The sequence below is a fragment of the Empidonax traillii genome, unplaced genomic scaffold (assembly GCF_003031625.1).
Source record: "Empidonax traillii isolate 1590-97213 ecotype Southwest subspecies unplaced genomic scaffold, ASM303162v1 scaffold58:size1836614, whole genome shotgun sequence".
Classification (NCBI taxonomy): domain Eukaryota; kingdom Metazoa; phylum Chordata; class Aves; order Passeriformes; family Tyrannidae; genus Empidonax; species Empidonax traillii.
The window spans coordinates 255,369-271,555 of NW_020955251.1; the positions used below are offsets into that span (position 1 = coordinate 255,369).

Here is a 16,187-nt window from a genome sequence, read left to right on the forward strand (position 1 = left end):
AAAAGCATACATAGGCTTTACCTTTTTCTAGGGAATTTAAGTGCATCTGGTCTTCCTGGAATAGGGATAAAGTTCACAGTCAGCTGGGAGCAGGAGACAAGGAGATGATACCAGGGACATGAGGGAGTCTCCAAGGATGAAAGGGTTGACTTCTTTTCAGCTGCCTGAAATGCTGGGAGTTCTGAGATAGGGTGTGCAACTCACGAACTTGACTTTTGTTATTGTGGTTTGGTGACTCAGTGGCATTTAATTGTCTGTGGAAGGTCACAGTAAGTGCTCGCATTTCCTTGTGGGCTTAAGTTCATGAATACATTTTATGCAAGCCCAAAATCTTTGGAGAGCCTCTCCCCAACACAGGCAAAGAGAAATACAGCAGTCACTGTCTGTGTAGCTGAAAAATAGGATAAACTACTAAAAACATGATGAGAAATATACAGTATTTACACAGGATTTCCTAGAAAGCATCTGTCACTCTTTGTCAGATGAGGTGACTCATGTTCACTAGAACTGTCTAGGGACTCTGGGAGTTCTTACTTCTTACTTTTATTTATATATTTGCTTGTGCACTTCTGAGCATAAAAGACAGACATTTAATCTTGCTTAAATCTGCAGAGGGTTTCTGGAAACTGGCCTTGGCTATTTGGGCAGAATTCATTTGTCTAAATTTGGAGATCTGGCTGAGCAAAAGGACAATAAGAGCCGTAAGGACTTCAGGAGTGTCCTACAGGGTCTCACTACTGCTCCCTCTGTCCCGTCATTCTGTCCTCAGCAGGCAGAGCAGCTGATGTATTTAAGGACAGTGTGTGACCTGTCTGCTTTCTGCAGTCCACTCCTCTCATATTTCACCATCATCTACAATGGAAAGATAAAAGACATTTGAGACTATAACCATGTCTATTCCCCTTAAGATCTATTAATGAAACATGAGTTTCTTCAATCCCTTTTTGCACCTTCTCATACCAGCAGCTTCTGTAAACCTCCTGTGGCAAAAACTTCTAAACATTCCCTACCTGCTGCATAGCAGAAGTATTTTCTTTTACTAGCATTAAACTGTTCTATTATTTTCAAGGAGAGCTGTTCTGTTTTACAGCTGTTGTGGGATTCAGTCAATAATAGTTGACCAACGCCTCAGCCAGTTCATATCACATGCAGAATATTTTAATTATGTGCTCAGTGTAGCTCCCTACAGTAAAAAATCCTGTTACAAGAGAATTTCAGCCTGTCCCCTCATTTACCACCTGGGATCTGTCGTTGTCTCTGTCACAAAGTTCTGATTGCATTAATGTGTTGTCTTCCCAGTAACAGGAACGTGCAAACAGCCCATCTTGCAACATCAGCCCAGTGCTAAAACCTCACATCTGTCACCTGTGCCACAAAACTCCTTTCCCTGTAACTCTGAATGAACCTCAAACTCATCTGCACAATGCCTGCTCTTGCTGGCAGAGATGTATTGCTGGAATACATAATGCAGAAGGCACAGATACAGAAATGGAGGGTGAAATCATAGCTACTTTCCTCAGTAAAAGAAAACCTGTCGAGCAGAAGGTTTGCCCGAGCTATCACAGTCATTATTCAATGAGTTTTCTCATGTCATGAAAGACATTTGGAAATAATATAGAGTTTCATGTTTTGGGTTCCAGAACAATGTCAGAAACAAATGAAACCATTATTTCCTAGAGCTGAAAGACACTGTAAATGGGCATATTTTAAACTATACTGAAAACCTATTCAGGGGAAAATAAAAGGAAAAAGGAACAATTTGAACACCTAATGGAGCATTGATAAATCTGATAAATAGTGGAAAAGAATTAATCAGTAAGGAACTGGGAGCAAAGGCACATACAGTAAGAATAATGTGCTAGCTTGTGAGAAATAAAAATGTTTATTCCTTTGCTGTAGGTGTTTGTGTGAGCCATAAGTCTCCCAGTACAATGAAATTCTGCTTGGCGCGAGCCAAGCAGAAAGCCACGGTATTTGATTAACACTAAACCAAAGGAGGACCCAGAAGAGGCTGAGCAACAGTCTCCCTGTTGACTTCCCTGGAAGAAGAAGGGTCCACAAAGCCAGGCCAAGGAAGGCAGGGCTCATCCAGCCACAGAAAAGCCTGATATCACAGGAGAGTTTCAGCAGAGGTTTAGCCCCTTATTTAGTCCCAACTTCTCGAGATTCAGAGTAAGCTTCATGTGGCCAGTTCCCTTGGTACAGTGCTCCTGTGTCACACCATATGGACCATCCTTCTGCTTTCCCTTGTAGCCTGCTGTTCAACCATCTCATGCAGTCACTTCTCATGTGCCTCAGGGTTCCTCTACAAAAAGAAGACATCCTTCCAGGAGATGCTTGCTTGCCATATGTGGTGTTTGATTTTCCTTCTGCTGAGTCTCTTCTATCTCTGGTTGAAAGTTCTAGTCACCCAATAAAAGTCAATCACCACATTCACCTGGGAGCTCTGTGTCAAGACAGTTCTGCAAGAGATCCTCTCCTTCATAAATAATTCAGCGAGATAAGCATTTGTAAGACAGGAGAAAAAGACAGCAGTTAGATGCTGCTAGTTGTGTTTCCTCCAGGACAGGAACAAATCCCTTCTTCCAACAGAGTAAACAGGGTTTGTCATACTTGTGCCAGCAAGGTTCAAACGAGCTCTAAAGGCTGTATTCCAACTGCCCCAGGCAGTCAGCTGTATATGTGTACTTTTGGCTTTGCAAATGGGAATTGACTTTATAGCAAAGAAACTCTCCTTGTTGCCTGTCTCGGTATTCCCAGAGCTGAAAAGTGTCTGCTTTCCCAAGAGCCAGAAGCAATAATCTTCAAAACTTTCTTCAGTTTTCAGTGGGCTTTCTGTTTGCCTCAGGTTGCTGTCAAGGAGCCCTTTCTGTTTCACTGTGAATTAATTTCACCAGGGTCTGGAGGGCTGAGCAACTCTAAATACAGTAAATGAGCAGTAAAACAATCCTTAAATTTGCTGCTTATACAGAACGAAGAGCCGATTTTTTCCAAGGACGGTCGGAAGTTTTTCTTTGTCCGAGCCATTCCCCAGGGAGGACGTGGGAAATTCTACCACATCGCCATGTCATCATCACAGGTAACCCACTCACTGCCACCCGAGGCAGACAGCAATAAAAAGTACTATCTGTACTTCCACCGGCAAGACTGGGAGGTGCAAGTATAGAAAGGTTTTGTGCATAAAGGCAAAAAAAAACTTCAATGATGCTTTATTGGGCATGAGATAACATGGATTTACAAATTAAACACTTAGAAGAAAAAAGGTCAACCAACTGTGTCTTTCCAAACATTATCATTGCTTTGTTTTGTTTTTTTTTTAATACCACCTCAGTTGTAAATGAATAAGTAAATTGCTGCCCTGCCATAAAAAATTAATTAGAAGCATGTGGGCTCGCTGGATTAGAGGAAAGGGTTTGAAGCTGCTCTGTGCTGAATTCATGTAATTATCTTCAGTGAAGTTATGGTTAAGATGATTCTGACTCCCTATTATTGCTATGCCTCCAGATTCATGGAAATAGCAGGTGGGGTGGTAGAAATTGTAGATGTGAGGTTTATTTTCCATGGGCAGTGGAGTCAAAAGAGGTTTCTTCTTTAGAAGAGGAGCTTTGCTCAGATATCTTCTTTTAAGAATAAAGAAATCTGACATTCTTTTCTTTCTGGCAGCCCAACAGTAGCAGTGACAACTTACAGGCTATTACATCTGGTGACTGGGATGTGACAAAGATACTGGCATATGATGAAAAGAGGCATAAAATGTAAGTAAACGTTGGCCTGACAAATCAGTCTTCCCTTGTTTGGCCCTGGGCTGTGGGGTCAGTTACAATGATGTTGTGTGTTCATGCGAAATGTATGAGCATGAGGTGGAGATAAGAAAGCAGGAGAAGCTGGCTTAACCTCTCACACCATTATATATATCTTGTATTACTTTGATTTTATCTGTACAGTTCAGACTTCTCTTTCTGTGAACATTAAATATATTTGCACAGAGGAGTAATTTCTCCTGCTGCAACTTCTGAATTTAGACTCTGAAGGTAAGAAGTCCATTTTCATTGACCACCCAGCTAGTCAGTTTTAGAAAGAATCCTTTGTTGACTTGCAAAATTATCCATGCATTAGGAAAAAAAAAAAAAAAAAAAAACTTAGGTAGAATTAAACAAACAGACAAACCCAAACCAACCAACCAACCAACAAAACACACCCCCAAAAAAAACCACAAAAAACGAAAAACCAACCAAACAAAAAAAACCCCAAACCAAAACAAACAAAACCTCAAACAACCAAAACCTCAAACCAAAAATAAACAAACAAGACGAAACAAACAAAACCACAAAAAACACACCCTTCTCACCCTTCTTCACACCTGCCCTTTGTGCTTGTAAAATAACTTCTGTAAATACTCACTTTTTCAAATACACTTCAGGAAATCACATAATAAAATGTTTGCAATGCTTTCTAGAATCAAATAACATATAGATTCCTTTCCAGGCAAAGTTTCAGGTGGATGCAAGGTTCTCACCTCTGAGTTACTTAAGGTCACTGAAACTTGAGTAAAAGTCTCTGGAATATAATAAACTTTGAGTGCTCATTGAAAGCACAATGCTTCTTCAAGGTTTTGAATGCTCTCTATTGCCAATAACTCTGTACAATATAGAACCATAGAAACACAGAGTCATAGAGTGGCTTGGGCTGGAAGGGACCTTAAAGATCATTTAGTTCCAACTCCCTGCCTACCATGGGCAGGGACACTTTCCACTGGACCAGGTTTGCTCAGAGCCCCCATCCAACCTGACTTTGAACACTTCCAGGAGTGGTCTAAGCAGCAAACTGGCACCAAAGTCTTATTTGCACTTTAACTGGCCAGCCAAGCAGAAAACACCACGTACAATTTGTGCAATCAAAAAGTATGCCTAGGCAAGTGCAGCTGGTTGGACGCAGATCAGCAGGGATGAATATGACTCACCCCATAGATGCCATATTTGTTCCTGTGGTCCACCCTTACTCACATGAAGTGGCATCTGGGGGATCAGTTCGTCCCCACATGTTGGACTGAGGTTGGCCACCTCCAGCAGCACCTCTGCATTGCCTTCAGAAGCCACTGTACAACAGGGCTTTGGGATAAACATCCAGAAAGGAGCTCACCACAGTCTCAGCACAAAACAAGGACAATGAAGTGTTACTCTGCTTCCTACTCTGCCTTCCCTTTTTCTAAGAGGACATTTCAGTGGGTTTCACATCAGGCCCTGGTTTGCTGTTTAACTCTGGAAAGAATAAAAGGTGGTCAGAGAAGTAAAAACTGGTTCTTAAAAAAAAGAAAGAAAACATGTTTAAAGGAAATTCTGAGCCATAAATCTTAATGTAAAAATGTGGATGTCTCTCACTTATCCACTTGATCCTTTTTGGTTCACTGACAGGACCAGTTTAGAACTCAAACTTTTCCGTGCTTGTTTTAACTGCAGTGCATTCTATGAGATCCTTGCTTGAGCCTCTGCAGTGGTGTCCCTCTCTATGTTTTTCTAATTCAGTTTAAACTTTCCTTGCCTTTACAAGATCAGGAAAATAGTGATGTGAATGAAGATTTTGTTGCATGAGGTACTTCTAAACACAGTTTTAATGATGCAATTGCCTTTTGATTTTTCCCCCCCCAGTTATTTCCACAGCACAGAAGATTTGCCGAGGAGGAGACATTTATACAGGTATGTGCCTTGCTAACCTCACATGCAGAACTTCCCATTTCTTCAGTCTTACACAAATCATTGCATAAGCAGTTGCAATAGGAGCAGTTTCTTAAGTTTTTGTCTTTAATGGCATTGCAAGATCTTGCAGTGTGTTACTGGAATAGACAGAACAGCGTAACCATAGTGAACAAAGCTCTTGACATTTGGAAATGTTTTACCTTTAGCAATTTTCTCATAGTAATGCAAATTTTAAATTAGTCTTAAGGTTGACTGTCACAAAACTTTCCACACTTGAAAGAATTCAGAATTACATAAACTAATGGTATAAACTGTTCTTACACTTTCAGATAGCGGTTTTCATGGAAATTTGATAGCAGCTCACCTCTTCACAAAACTGGAAAGAATTAACAGTGTGTTATGTTTACAAACCTTTCCCTGCAGTTCCAAGAGAGTTTAGTATCCTCCCTAAGTGTATGATGAGTAAAAGACTGCTTCATAATCAGCTATTGCTAGTGTAGCTATTGTGAAGTATTGTGGAAGCAGATTACAAAGGGGAGGACACCCAAACCTTTCAACAAACGTTTTGGAATCATGATCCGACGTGTCCTGTTTCTCTTCTCAGTCACCCTGCTGCCATCACAACGTCTGCAATGAAGGGCAGAGTTGGCAATGGTATTGTCTGATAAAGGACAGTCAGTACAATTTCCTTCCCTCACATGATATCATGCCTTTTTCTTTCCTCAGTGGGAAGGAAAACAGAGCAAACAAAATTACCTGTAGTTGAATCATTTTTCCCTTTTGAGACCTCTGTGCCTGTTCACTGCACTCCCCAATTTTTTGAGAGTAGCTCAGCTCAGTGTTTCTTTTCTTGAAGAAAAAATTTATATGTCTTAACCCTTCATTTCTATTGAAATGAGAAGAAAATCTCACTTTAAAAACTGAGTCCAGGCACAGCTGCTCAAGAGCTGCTGGCATGAGACAAAGTGCTTCCCACCCCTCCTCATCTTGGCACAAATCTCACCCTGGTGCCTCATCAGTCTCGCCTCCCCACATAGGCAACAGAGAAAGAGATGCCCAAAATTTCAATGTCCTTGACCTCACCCTTGACCTTACTTTGATTACATTAAACTTGGTCTCACTTCAGGGAGATGGTTTTCTGTTCTGGGTAGTTTGTCTCTTGTCCCAGCCCAAAGGCATCAACCTTTGCATATGTTCACTGACAGAGCTCCACTGGAGCACTGACAGCTGATATCTGATGAAGATCCATTTAGAGTTCTTTTTTTTTTCTTTTTTTGTGTCTGATTTAGTAGATTTAATTAGGATTTAAGTCAGAGACACAATCTGAGCCTGAACAAGAACACAAGATCTACTCATTTCAGTCTCTGTGGCCCTAAAAAAGTTGCTCAGCCCCATCTCCTGAAATGGTAGCAAAAACCACTCACCTGCTTTACACTGACACTGGAAAGGTCTATTACTTAATATTCTTGAAGTTTCAGAATGCTGCAGTGGTGCAAAATGATACTTAGTAATATTTGCTAATGATCAGGAATTCATTCTTCAACATGTAGTAGACTTTTTGAAGCACTTCTGAGCATATGGACAGGCCACATTACCTTCTTCAGCAGCAGATCCCTAAATACAATCTGTCCTTTCTACTTGGATACTATAAGAACAACTATTTAAACTGCAAAAAAAGCATTTAGCCTCTGAGGCAGAAACAAGCAAATCAGACCAGTAAGGCAACCAGGAAGAAACTTTAAAAAAAGCAATTCCAGCTCTTTATTGTCTATTGTAAGTGTAGAAACACCACTCCTTTGTTTCATGCCTTCATCCACCAAAATATGACTTCCTCTTGTGCAATTGCAACCATCATTTTCTTTTAAAAACTATACCTTCCTTCAAAACCACCTGACCTTGCAAAATGACATCAGTATCCACCTATATATTCTTCATTCAGGCAGGAGGAAAGAAAAAAAAAAAAAAAAAGAAAGCCATTACTGCTATTTAAACTCAACCAAATGGAAATACTTTGTCTCTTACTAATGTTGGACACATTACATTCATATTCTTGTTCTACAGGAAGGCTCAAATAATGTTGCTTTCAGACAACATTTGCTCAGTGACCTTCATGGGCTTGTATTAACTTTTTCAGTGCAAGCACAAATGGAAACTTCAACAGGCGGTGCCTGTCCTGTGATCTGATTGAAAACTGCACTTATTTCAGCGCATCCTTCAGCCGCAACCTGGAATACTTCCTCCTGACATGTGAAGGTATGTTGGCTTCTGTTATTATAGTTGCTGTGCCCAAGGGTGGGATTTAGAGCCAGCACTGATACCTTTAGACATCCTGTGTACCTGTGGGCAACTTTGAAAGACTGGCCATAAATATCTGGGTCACTCTGCTTTTGAAGCTTTACTCTTAATATTTTTCTTTCTTTTGTGGATTTTTATTTGTAGCTACAAAGCAGGTATTTGCAATCCTTTTCTGTGCATATATTGAAGATAGAGGCACATTCCTCTAGACACTCCAAGCATCCTTAAGTTAAAGTAATAGCAAAACCTGGAGGACATAAAACATCAGAAAGTTTATGAGAGAGAAGCCAGCAAGGTGGGATTGACTGTGGGTGGCTGGGACTGAGTTCCAATACTGTGTAAAAACAGGGGAATGCAAAGTAAGTTACAATGACAAGAGAGTTTGCCAAGAAAAAGGTGTTTACAGAAATCTGCCTAATGGACAATGTGAATACAGAATATCTAGTGCTTCCCTGCTCATTCATCATAAATTTATTTTTGCTTGGCATAATCTACAGGTCCAACAGAGATTTCCTGTGTTGAAAATGCCTGAGAATATCCAATAGGCTAAGGATAGAAGACATTTCAGGAGATGAGCCATAAAAGTCAGTTTCCTCCAGCTCTGTTGGGACTAAATGCAGAGCTCCATAGCATTTAATCCTATGTAATTTAATTCTGCTTAATTATCCTAAATTGCACACACAATGCACACACCCCAGTCATCTGCTGCTGTGACTGAAGCCTCTCATATGGCTGTGTACCCTCTGAAACAGGGCTTGAAAAGCAGGGAGCCAACAACAAATGCCTTATTTTCAACAGCTCAGGAGAGAAGAGAGTAGGTTTAGGTGGGATATTAGGAAGGAATTCTTACTGCGAGGGTGGTAGGCACTGGAACAGGGAGAAGTTGTGGATACCTCATCCAAGGCCGGGTTGGATGGGGCTCTGAGCAATCTGATCCAGTGGACTGCCCCTTCTCTGACTGGCAAATATCCATTACTGCCAGTAGCTGTGGTGAACACCAAGGATAAAACAGGAATATCTGAGATGGCAAAATGGGAAATAACTAAGATAAAGTGGAGAAGTAGAATGATTACCATAGTATCAAGCAAATTGTCTGGATCTGGACAACTGTAAAAATGTGTTCTTACCCTAAGAGAGAAAAACAAAGTGCACACTGGGGGCATTTAGAGGTATTAAAAAAATACCTGACAACACAGTACAGAAAAATAGCATTAAAAGTTTAGTGCACTAATTAATTTTATGGGCTACCCGTAAATCTGGATCTATAGTTATGGCAGACATACCCAGAGAAGTGTCACTGTTCAATAAACATTCAGTTCTGTAGTAAATATTATTATATTTATGAGGTTTGTCCCTTTAAAAGAAAATCCTTGCATATTTTTCCTCTTGTTTTCATTTCAAGAACAGCTGTCATCAGCTACCAGGGACCGTGTCCATTTCCTTTGCACCAAGATAATTGTTTTACTGTAATTAGAAGCATTTGTGCATAACAAGATTAAGGTTTCTAAAGGATCTTATCAGCAGTTATGAGGTGATATGTTTTTGATTACATTATATCTCATTCACAAAAACCTGCAATGATACCTAAGAGATCGGTGAGTTTTATTAGTGTGTTCATTAATCCAGTACACAAGATAATAAACTGTGGGCCAGATTCTCATCTGCTGTAAACAATACCTCAATTATAAGGTCTTTAGGGTTGGATCTGTTTACGTCTGCTGAATATATCTTTGTCTGAATTTTCATTATTCAGGACTAAATTCTCAAACAGTAATGTCTTTGTAGCACAAATACAGAACAGCTTGAGCTGTGGAGCTAATGTCAAGTGTCTCCATTCAGATGCTTTTAAAAAATATGTATACTTGGGAAAATACAGAAAGCTTGGTAGGATTTCCATTTGCAGTGATTTTATAAAAATATCAATACATTGCATTTGGTGGAATTATTCCTTATTTACATAACTGAGTGAGAGATCTTTCAATCCTCTTTGCTTTCAGGCAGTTTACAGGAACAGCATTTAATTTTAGCACTTTTCATGTAGGACCCATCTAACTTCAGATGTCTGCTATGGGTACATTTAGAGCAGAGGCAGCTCCCTTTGGTTTCTGCTACAGCAGATGTGAGTTAGGTCAGTGGAAACATCTGTTCTGGATGAAGTGCAGACTTCATCCAGGATAAAAATATCATCCCATCAGATTTCAGTCATGTAAATAGGTGTTATGGTTTGATGGAGAATCACTGGGATCCTCTAATAGGAGAATTCCTTTTCCACAGCTCCTCAGACTGCTTGGCCAGAGCTTTTGCCTCAGTTTTTCAGAGTATTATATAACTGATCATTAGTCATACTGTAGCAATTTTCTATTAGCAGGAAATTCTATTTATTCATATACACATATAACACATAGGTGGAAAAGCTGCTTGAATGAGGATGTATCAAGGAGTCCTGCTAAACAAGCAGGCAGAAAAGCAGCAGCCCACCAGGACAGCCAAGTGCTTGTTTTACAATGCCTGCTACCCAGGGGTTTCTGCCAGGAGTTCTTATCTCTGCTTCCCAGAAAAAGCCACCGTTGGAGTCGATGCTGTTGACCAGACAGTGGCAGACAGTTCCTGCTGCTGTTTGGTTCTTTCTTCTCCATCTGCATTGTATAAAAGCACCCAGAGCTCGGGTCTTGCTGTGCACTCCGTGACTGCCAACAGAAATGTGTGTTTGTGGCAGTCGCTGGTGTATGACTTTGTGTCAGACTCATAAGTATCTTTGAAGGGGAGTAAACTATTTTACTGTGATCTGGCCTGTAATAGTTTTTAAAATTGTATTTTTTCAGCTCTCTACAGGACAAATGCATGGGCAAATATTTATGGCTTAAAAACAATTTTTGTACTGGCAGAGACTGACCCCCACCATCCCTTGCTTTGTGAGCTTCCATTGCAAATCTCACTGAGTTTAGAGGCACAGACATGACTGTGGCTCAGATGAACTTTTCCAGAATGGATGGCAAGGTTTGTAAGACTTGATTAAGCAATAGGTGCTTATAAAACAATCAGTAATACTTAAATGAAAGGCAGGGGAAAGGGAAAATATCTGTCTTAAAAAAAAAAAAAAAAAAAGAACAAACAAAAAAAAGAAAACTAAAAACCAAGAAAGGTCTGACATTGCTCGTTTTATCCCAAAGGTCAAGAACTGGAAGTTTTCTATTCAGTCTTGTGGTACTTTAAAGGCAAAATATAATTGCCTTAAAAGATTTTTTGCTGTCCCGCAGACTGTGTTTAACAGCGTTGCTGCCTGGCACAGGATGAAATGAGAAGAGTGTGCTATAATAAAAGGTTACCTCTCTTGAAAGAGGACAGTGTAATGCTTACTGTCAGGAGGCAACATTTATTGCAATCAGTCAGTCCCAGAAGGCTAGTTACCTTATTTTTCATCTAATTTTATATGCTCATGATTGAATTACTGTAGCAGGATATAAGGAAACATGATGCTTTACAGTCTGTTGTTAGATTATCTCCTCTAGACACTGTTGAAAAAGCAATATCTGCTGGACCAAGGTCACTCCTACTGTCATTTTCATCATAAAATATGGGTTTACACTTCTGCCTCCTCTCATAAACCAGCCCAGGCACCTCCACTGATTCCTTCTAAAGATAAACAGAAATGGGACCCAAAGTAGTTTGTTACTTTACACATAAATTTAATTGGGGATTGGTTTTTCTCATCTGGAATGGGATGTAAAATTTAATTGCATAGAGAAAAGGATAACAAATTACAATTGTGGGCTGTGGAAAGCAATTTATTCCTGTTTCTTTAGTGGGACTCAGACACATAGGGTGCAAGGCTGAATTACACGAGCCAGTAAAGCAGTACAGCCCAATTTTATCTGATAGCTCCTTCTCCTCTGAAGGATGGAGCCTTGTCAATAACTACCACTGCAGTCAGCTGTGGAATGTTTTAGTATTTCCATTTCACACAGGTGCACTTTGTCTTCCATGATTCCTTCCCTCACTCCTCAGTGTAGCACTGTTAAAACCTGAGTCCTAATGAGGTTGTCCACAGTCAAAGAAAGGATTTCTGTTGTGGGATAACTGGTACTCTGACAGTCTGTGTAAGCAGGTGTTCACATAAAAAAATCTGTGAAATCACAAAGAATTTCCCTTGGACGCACAGAATTGGCAAAGGTTTTCTGGAACCTGGAGTTCAAGTCCTCTGACACATGCATACATTACTGAAATTAATGCCATTTAATACACAATGAAAATGATGGGGGAGGGGGGTGTTGTTCATGGAACGGCTACCAGGCTGCTAATTATAGTTCTCCATAATCATGTGTTATCAGGAAAGGATTAATCATTTTTAAGGATGTCACAAAGAAAATTGGTAGTTACACAGAGGGGAGAGGACTGTAACAAGGGCTAAGAGACAACTGTTTTCTCATGCTTGGCATTGGTGGTGGTGATAGAGAAGTGCCTTTGCCAGTGCACTGTGTGTTACCCTTCATTCAGTGACCAGTTTGGGAAAAATCAGCTTTCACTTTGAGAAGAAACAACAGTGTAACTGAACAGGCAACTCTGTCATGTTCTATAGATCTCAAATCCTTCCCACTTTTTCAAAAACAGTAAGATTGTTTTGTTTCAAAATACTATAAAATCATTATTACTTGTCCTGTCTCTTTGAAGATCATCTCTGCTGGAACCTGTGTTTATAGCTGACTGGTATCCTTTACTGTCAGTGTTGTGCAGGTCAAATGAGTTTAAAGCTGTCTCTCTCTTGGGAGAAAAGAAAACAGGCTCTTCTAACAAAAATGCTAAAATATTATCCCCTGATTTGGATGTCCTCTCTGGCACTGTGGTCTTGGTAGCTTAGCCTAGATGCTGCAGATCAGTACTGACAGGTAACAGGAATGAAGTAATTGTTCCCTTTTCTATCAGGTAACTGCAGCTGTAGAGCAAAATTATGTGTTGTAAGTGAGCTATGCTTGATAAAATACCTAAAGAACCAACAGGAAAGGGATTTATCTGGGTACATGTCTGCTTTTCCCCAGGACAGCAATGACAAAAACTCTGTAACTGGCCCTGGCCCTGGATGCCTATAGGCCTGGGAAATCTTTAAAAATAGGATTTATAGGTCTTATGTCCTGCCAGATAAAATCGTGTTTCAGTTCCATTCACAGATAACAAGTGGTGCAAAAGCACTGAATAGAAAAACTTGGCAATTTAAGGATCTCCTTTGAGAGTGATTCATACTAATGAAGAAGCAATGCAACCCAATTAGTGATAATCTGAGTCAAGTTCCTCATGCCATTGTACATGTAACTCATTCTGTCTGTGCTTTTACGAGTTTTAAAGACAAGTGCTGCAAATTTATTCTTTATAGAGGCAGCATGTAGCTATAAACTTCTCAGCTCCTTGAACTGCTGCTTGAGAATTTAATTACCTTCTTTCCTCCTTCTTGATGGAAATACAATCTGGACACAGGAACACTTAGGAGCATTACTTGCTGCTCTCACTTAATAGGCTTATTCTGAGCATTAAAAAGTCCTTTTGTTATTCTACATTTCTTTTATTTTCCAGATTTTTGTTTGAGTCGGCAAAGACTTTCACTACCAAGTTTCATCAAATGTTCTGGCTCTGCTTTGTGGCAGTTTGTCCTGACTTTGCTTTGAAATACATTTTAATGCCATGTAATCTAGAGCAGCCTTCCAGAATGGAGAGGTCTAAAAGCACATTTTGGAATCCTTTTAGGTTTCTAGGTTGTTCTTCCCCCTGATGTGGGCACAAGCAGAAGCTCCTGCCCACACAGATGATACAAGTCTGAAATGGACGGTACTTCTGGAGTTTACCATATACAGAGAAATTTGCAGTGTGGGTGAGTCTAAGTTACAAAAGGAATTGAGTGAAATCACTGGATAAAGACAAGGGCTGCTTTAGGAGAATTCATCAGCTCACCATTTATGCTTCTTGGACCAGGATCCAAACACAGGTTCATGTGCTTGATCAGTGCTGCCTTTCTAACCCCAGGTAGCCCCTCTCCCAGCTTCTTTTAATAATATGGGAAGGGTTTTTTTACCAAAAAACCACTAGCCAATGCTCCTGTGTAAAGAACTTTTAAAGGAGGCTGGAGGTGGTCAGAAAAGTGGGAAAACTGGGTCATTAATGTGCTGCATATCCCAGTGCTGCACAGCATGAGATAAGCTCAGCCAGCAGCCAGGTGGATGGGAACGTCCTTTGAAGCACCAGCACCATTGGCAGAGCTCAGCTCAAGATTAAAACCCCAAGATTGTTTTTATTTTGCTTTTAAATGTGAGCAAACATAAAAATCTGGGCATTGTTTCTATTATTGTGGCTATACTTAGATGTCATTATTGTACAAGGACGTTGTCCTTTTTGAGGAGATGCATATTTTGGACAGTCTCCTAGTATTTTATTCTCTCATGATATTATGAGCTGATTTGGATAGGCTTGAATGAATTCCAAAGAAAAGCTAAATTAAAACCAATAAATCACATGGATTTGTTGAAGACTTTCACTAGCAAAGTAACATTTCATTTTGCCCATCTTTTTATGGATTCAGGCTGTAATTTTTGTAATGCTGAGTTTGGGGAACTTTTTTCCCCTGAAAATCACATAAAATCCTAGAAGTATGACTTTTAATCAATAAATATCTTCACAAAAATGTACAAGTTCTAGCATATCACTCTTCAGAAAATTTTGTCTGTCATATTCATCAAAAAAAAAAAAACGGGCTTCTACTGCTAAGGACTTACTTTACGAATAAAAGTCTCTGCCTTGGAAGAAGTGTCATTAAGATCATGACATTTGTCTTTCACCCTGAGCAAATCAAATCACATTTTTCCTCAGATTCTCCATCAAAATGAGAGAAACATGTCAAACAGACTTTTCTGGCAGTAATTTGTACATCTATGACTCTTTGAACAGTGAGAACTTAATATTATTTAGTATCTCAGGGTAATCCTATATTGATATTTATCAGGATACAGGAAGAGGGAATAGAAGTTTATGGTTGGCAAAATAAATACTCCACTAAATGTTTAATATGAATTATGGAAAGACATGATAAGCCCTTTGCAGCCTTTCCCCAGGTGATCATTTTCATGCTTTTACCAAGTGGGGAGCAGAGGTGCAGCGAGAATTGGTGGTTTGCCTATGGACACACCTCGAGTCAAGTTATTATGACCCCCATTTCCTTCCTCATATTGCATGACAGTACTCCGAGGAAACGCAGCACAGGCTCCTGGAACAGACCAGAAATGTGTGTCCTTCTGTAGCCTGTCTCCATCTGTGGATGGTGGATAATTACCCTCTTCAGGATTTTTGCAATAATGTTCCCATCAGGGACATGTCTGCCCAGCTCCTGCAATAAGAGGTTGGTTCATGCCTTCGGGCAGGAGAATAATGAACCTCTTTCTACATCTTTCTCAGTTCCTTCATTTAGTCAGACCTTTTAACCTGTGCCATTTGGGCCAGGCCTACCATTCCAGGAAAGCAATGGAAAATCTGGAGAGGAGGATTACTTTTTTTTTTTTTACTAACTATGGACAAGCATCTGTCAGGAGCCATAAATGGATGATTCACAAAGCACTAGTTCATAAAGCAACATTTTACACCTAACTGCATTGCCCATATATTGCCTTACACATCATGTAGAAATCTTACAGCTTATCACAGTCTCATCAATAACGTTTCTGGAACCAGATTGTAATTAGCAGTTGTTATCCTCAGGTAAACATCAGTGCAGGCTATAATGAAAGTACACAGTTTAGCTCTTCACTGGATATAATGGGCTGTTTATGAACGGTAAAACAGCTCAATATTTAGGCAAATATATCTGCAAAAGTAGGTGGATTGCTTTCTTTTTTTCCCTTTCTGTTACAAAATAATCACGGGGTTTATATAACATTTTTGGATTCTCTAAATTCTGAGTTGGACATGGACACCTACGATACATATACTTACAAACAGGTGGTTCTTATAATAGTTGTTTTAATTTGTTGATCCATATCTACACATGCAAAGTTCCAAGACCCTTTTGGTAATGGTGGAAGTCCTAACCAGCTGCCAAATGCTAGTTAGGACACATGGGCTTGATTTTTAACACTGTCACAGGCTCCTATAGAGAATTCAACCAGGTCTTGGAATTCCAACTTCCTTGAGGTATTGTGAAAATAAAAGTGCATTTCTGACTGCAGT

At 39.8% G+C, this 16,187-nt stretch overlaps 1 protein-coding gene across 1 annotated transcript in view; it reads left to right on the top strand.

Moving 5' to 3' along the window:
- The window catches only part of DPP6 (dipeptidyl peptidase like 6), a 245,207-nt gene that overhangs the window by 201,153 nt on the left and 27,867 nt on the right, over nt 1–16,187 (top strand). The window contains exons 13-16 of the mRNA XM_027879778.1: nt 2,972–3,079; nt 3,664–3,755; nt 5,646–5,693; nt 7,828–7,946. Coding sequence (XP_027735579.1) covers nt 2,972–3,079; nt 3,664–3,755; nt 5,646–5,693; nt 7,828–7,946 — 367 coding nt within the window. The remainder of the gene's footprint in view (nt 1–2,971; nt 3,080–3,663; nt 3,756–5,645; nt 5,694–7,827; nt 7,947–16,187) is intronic.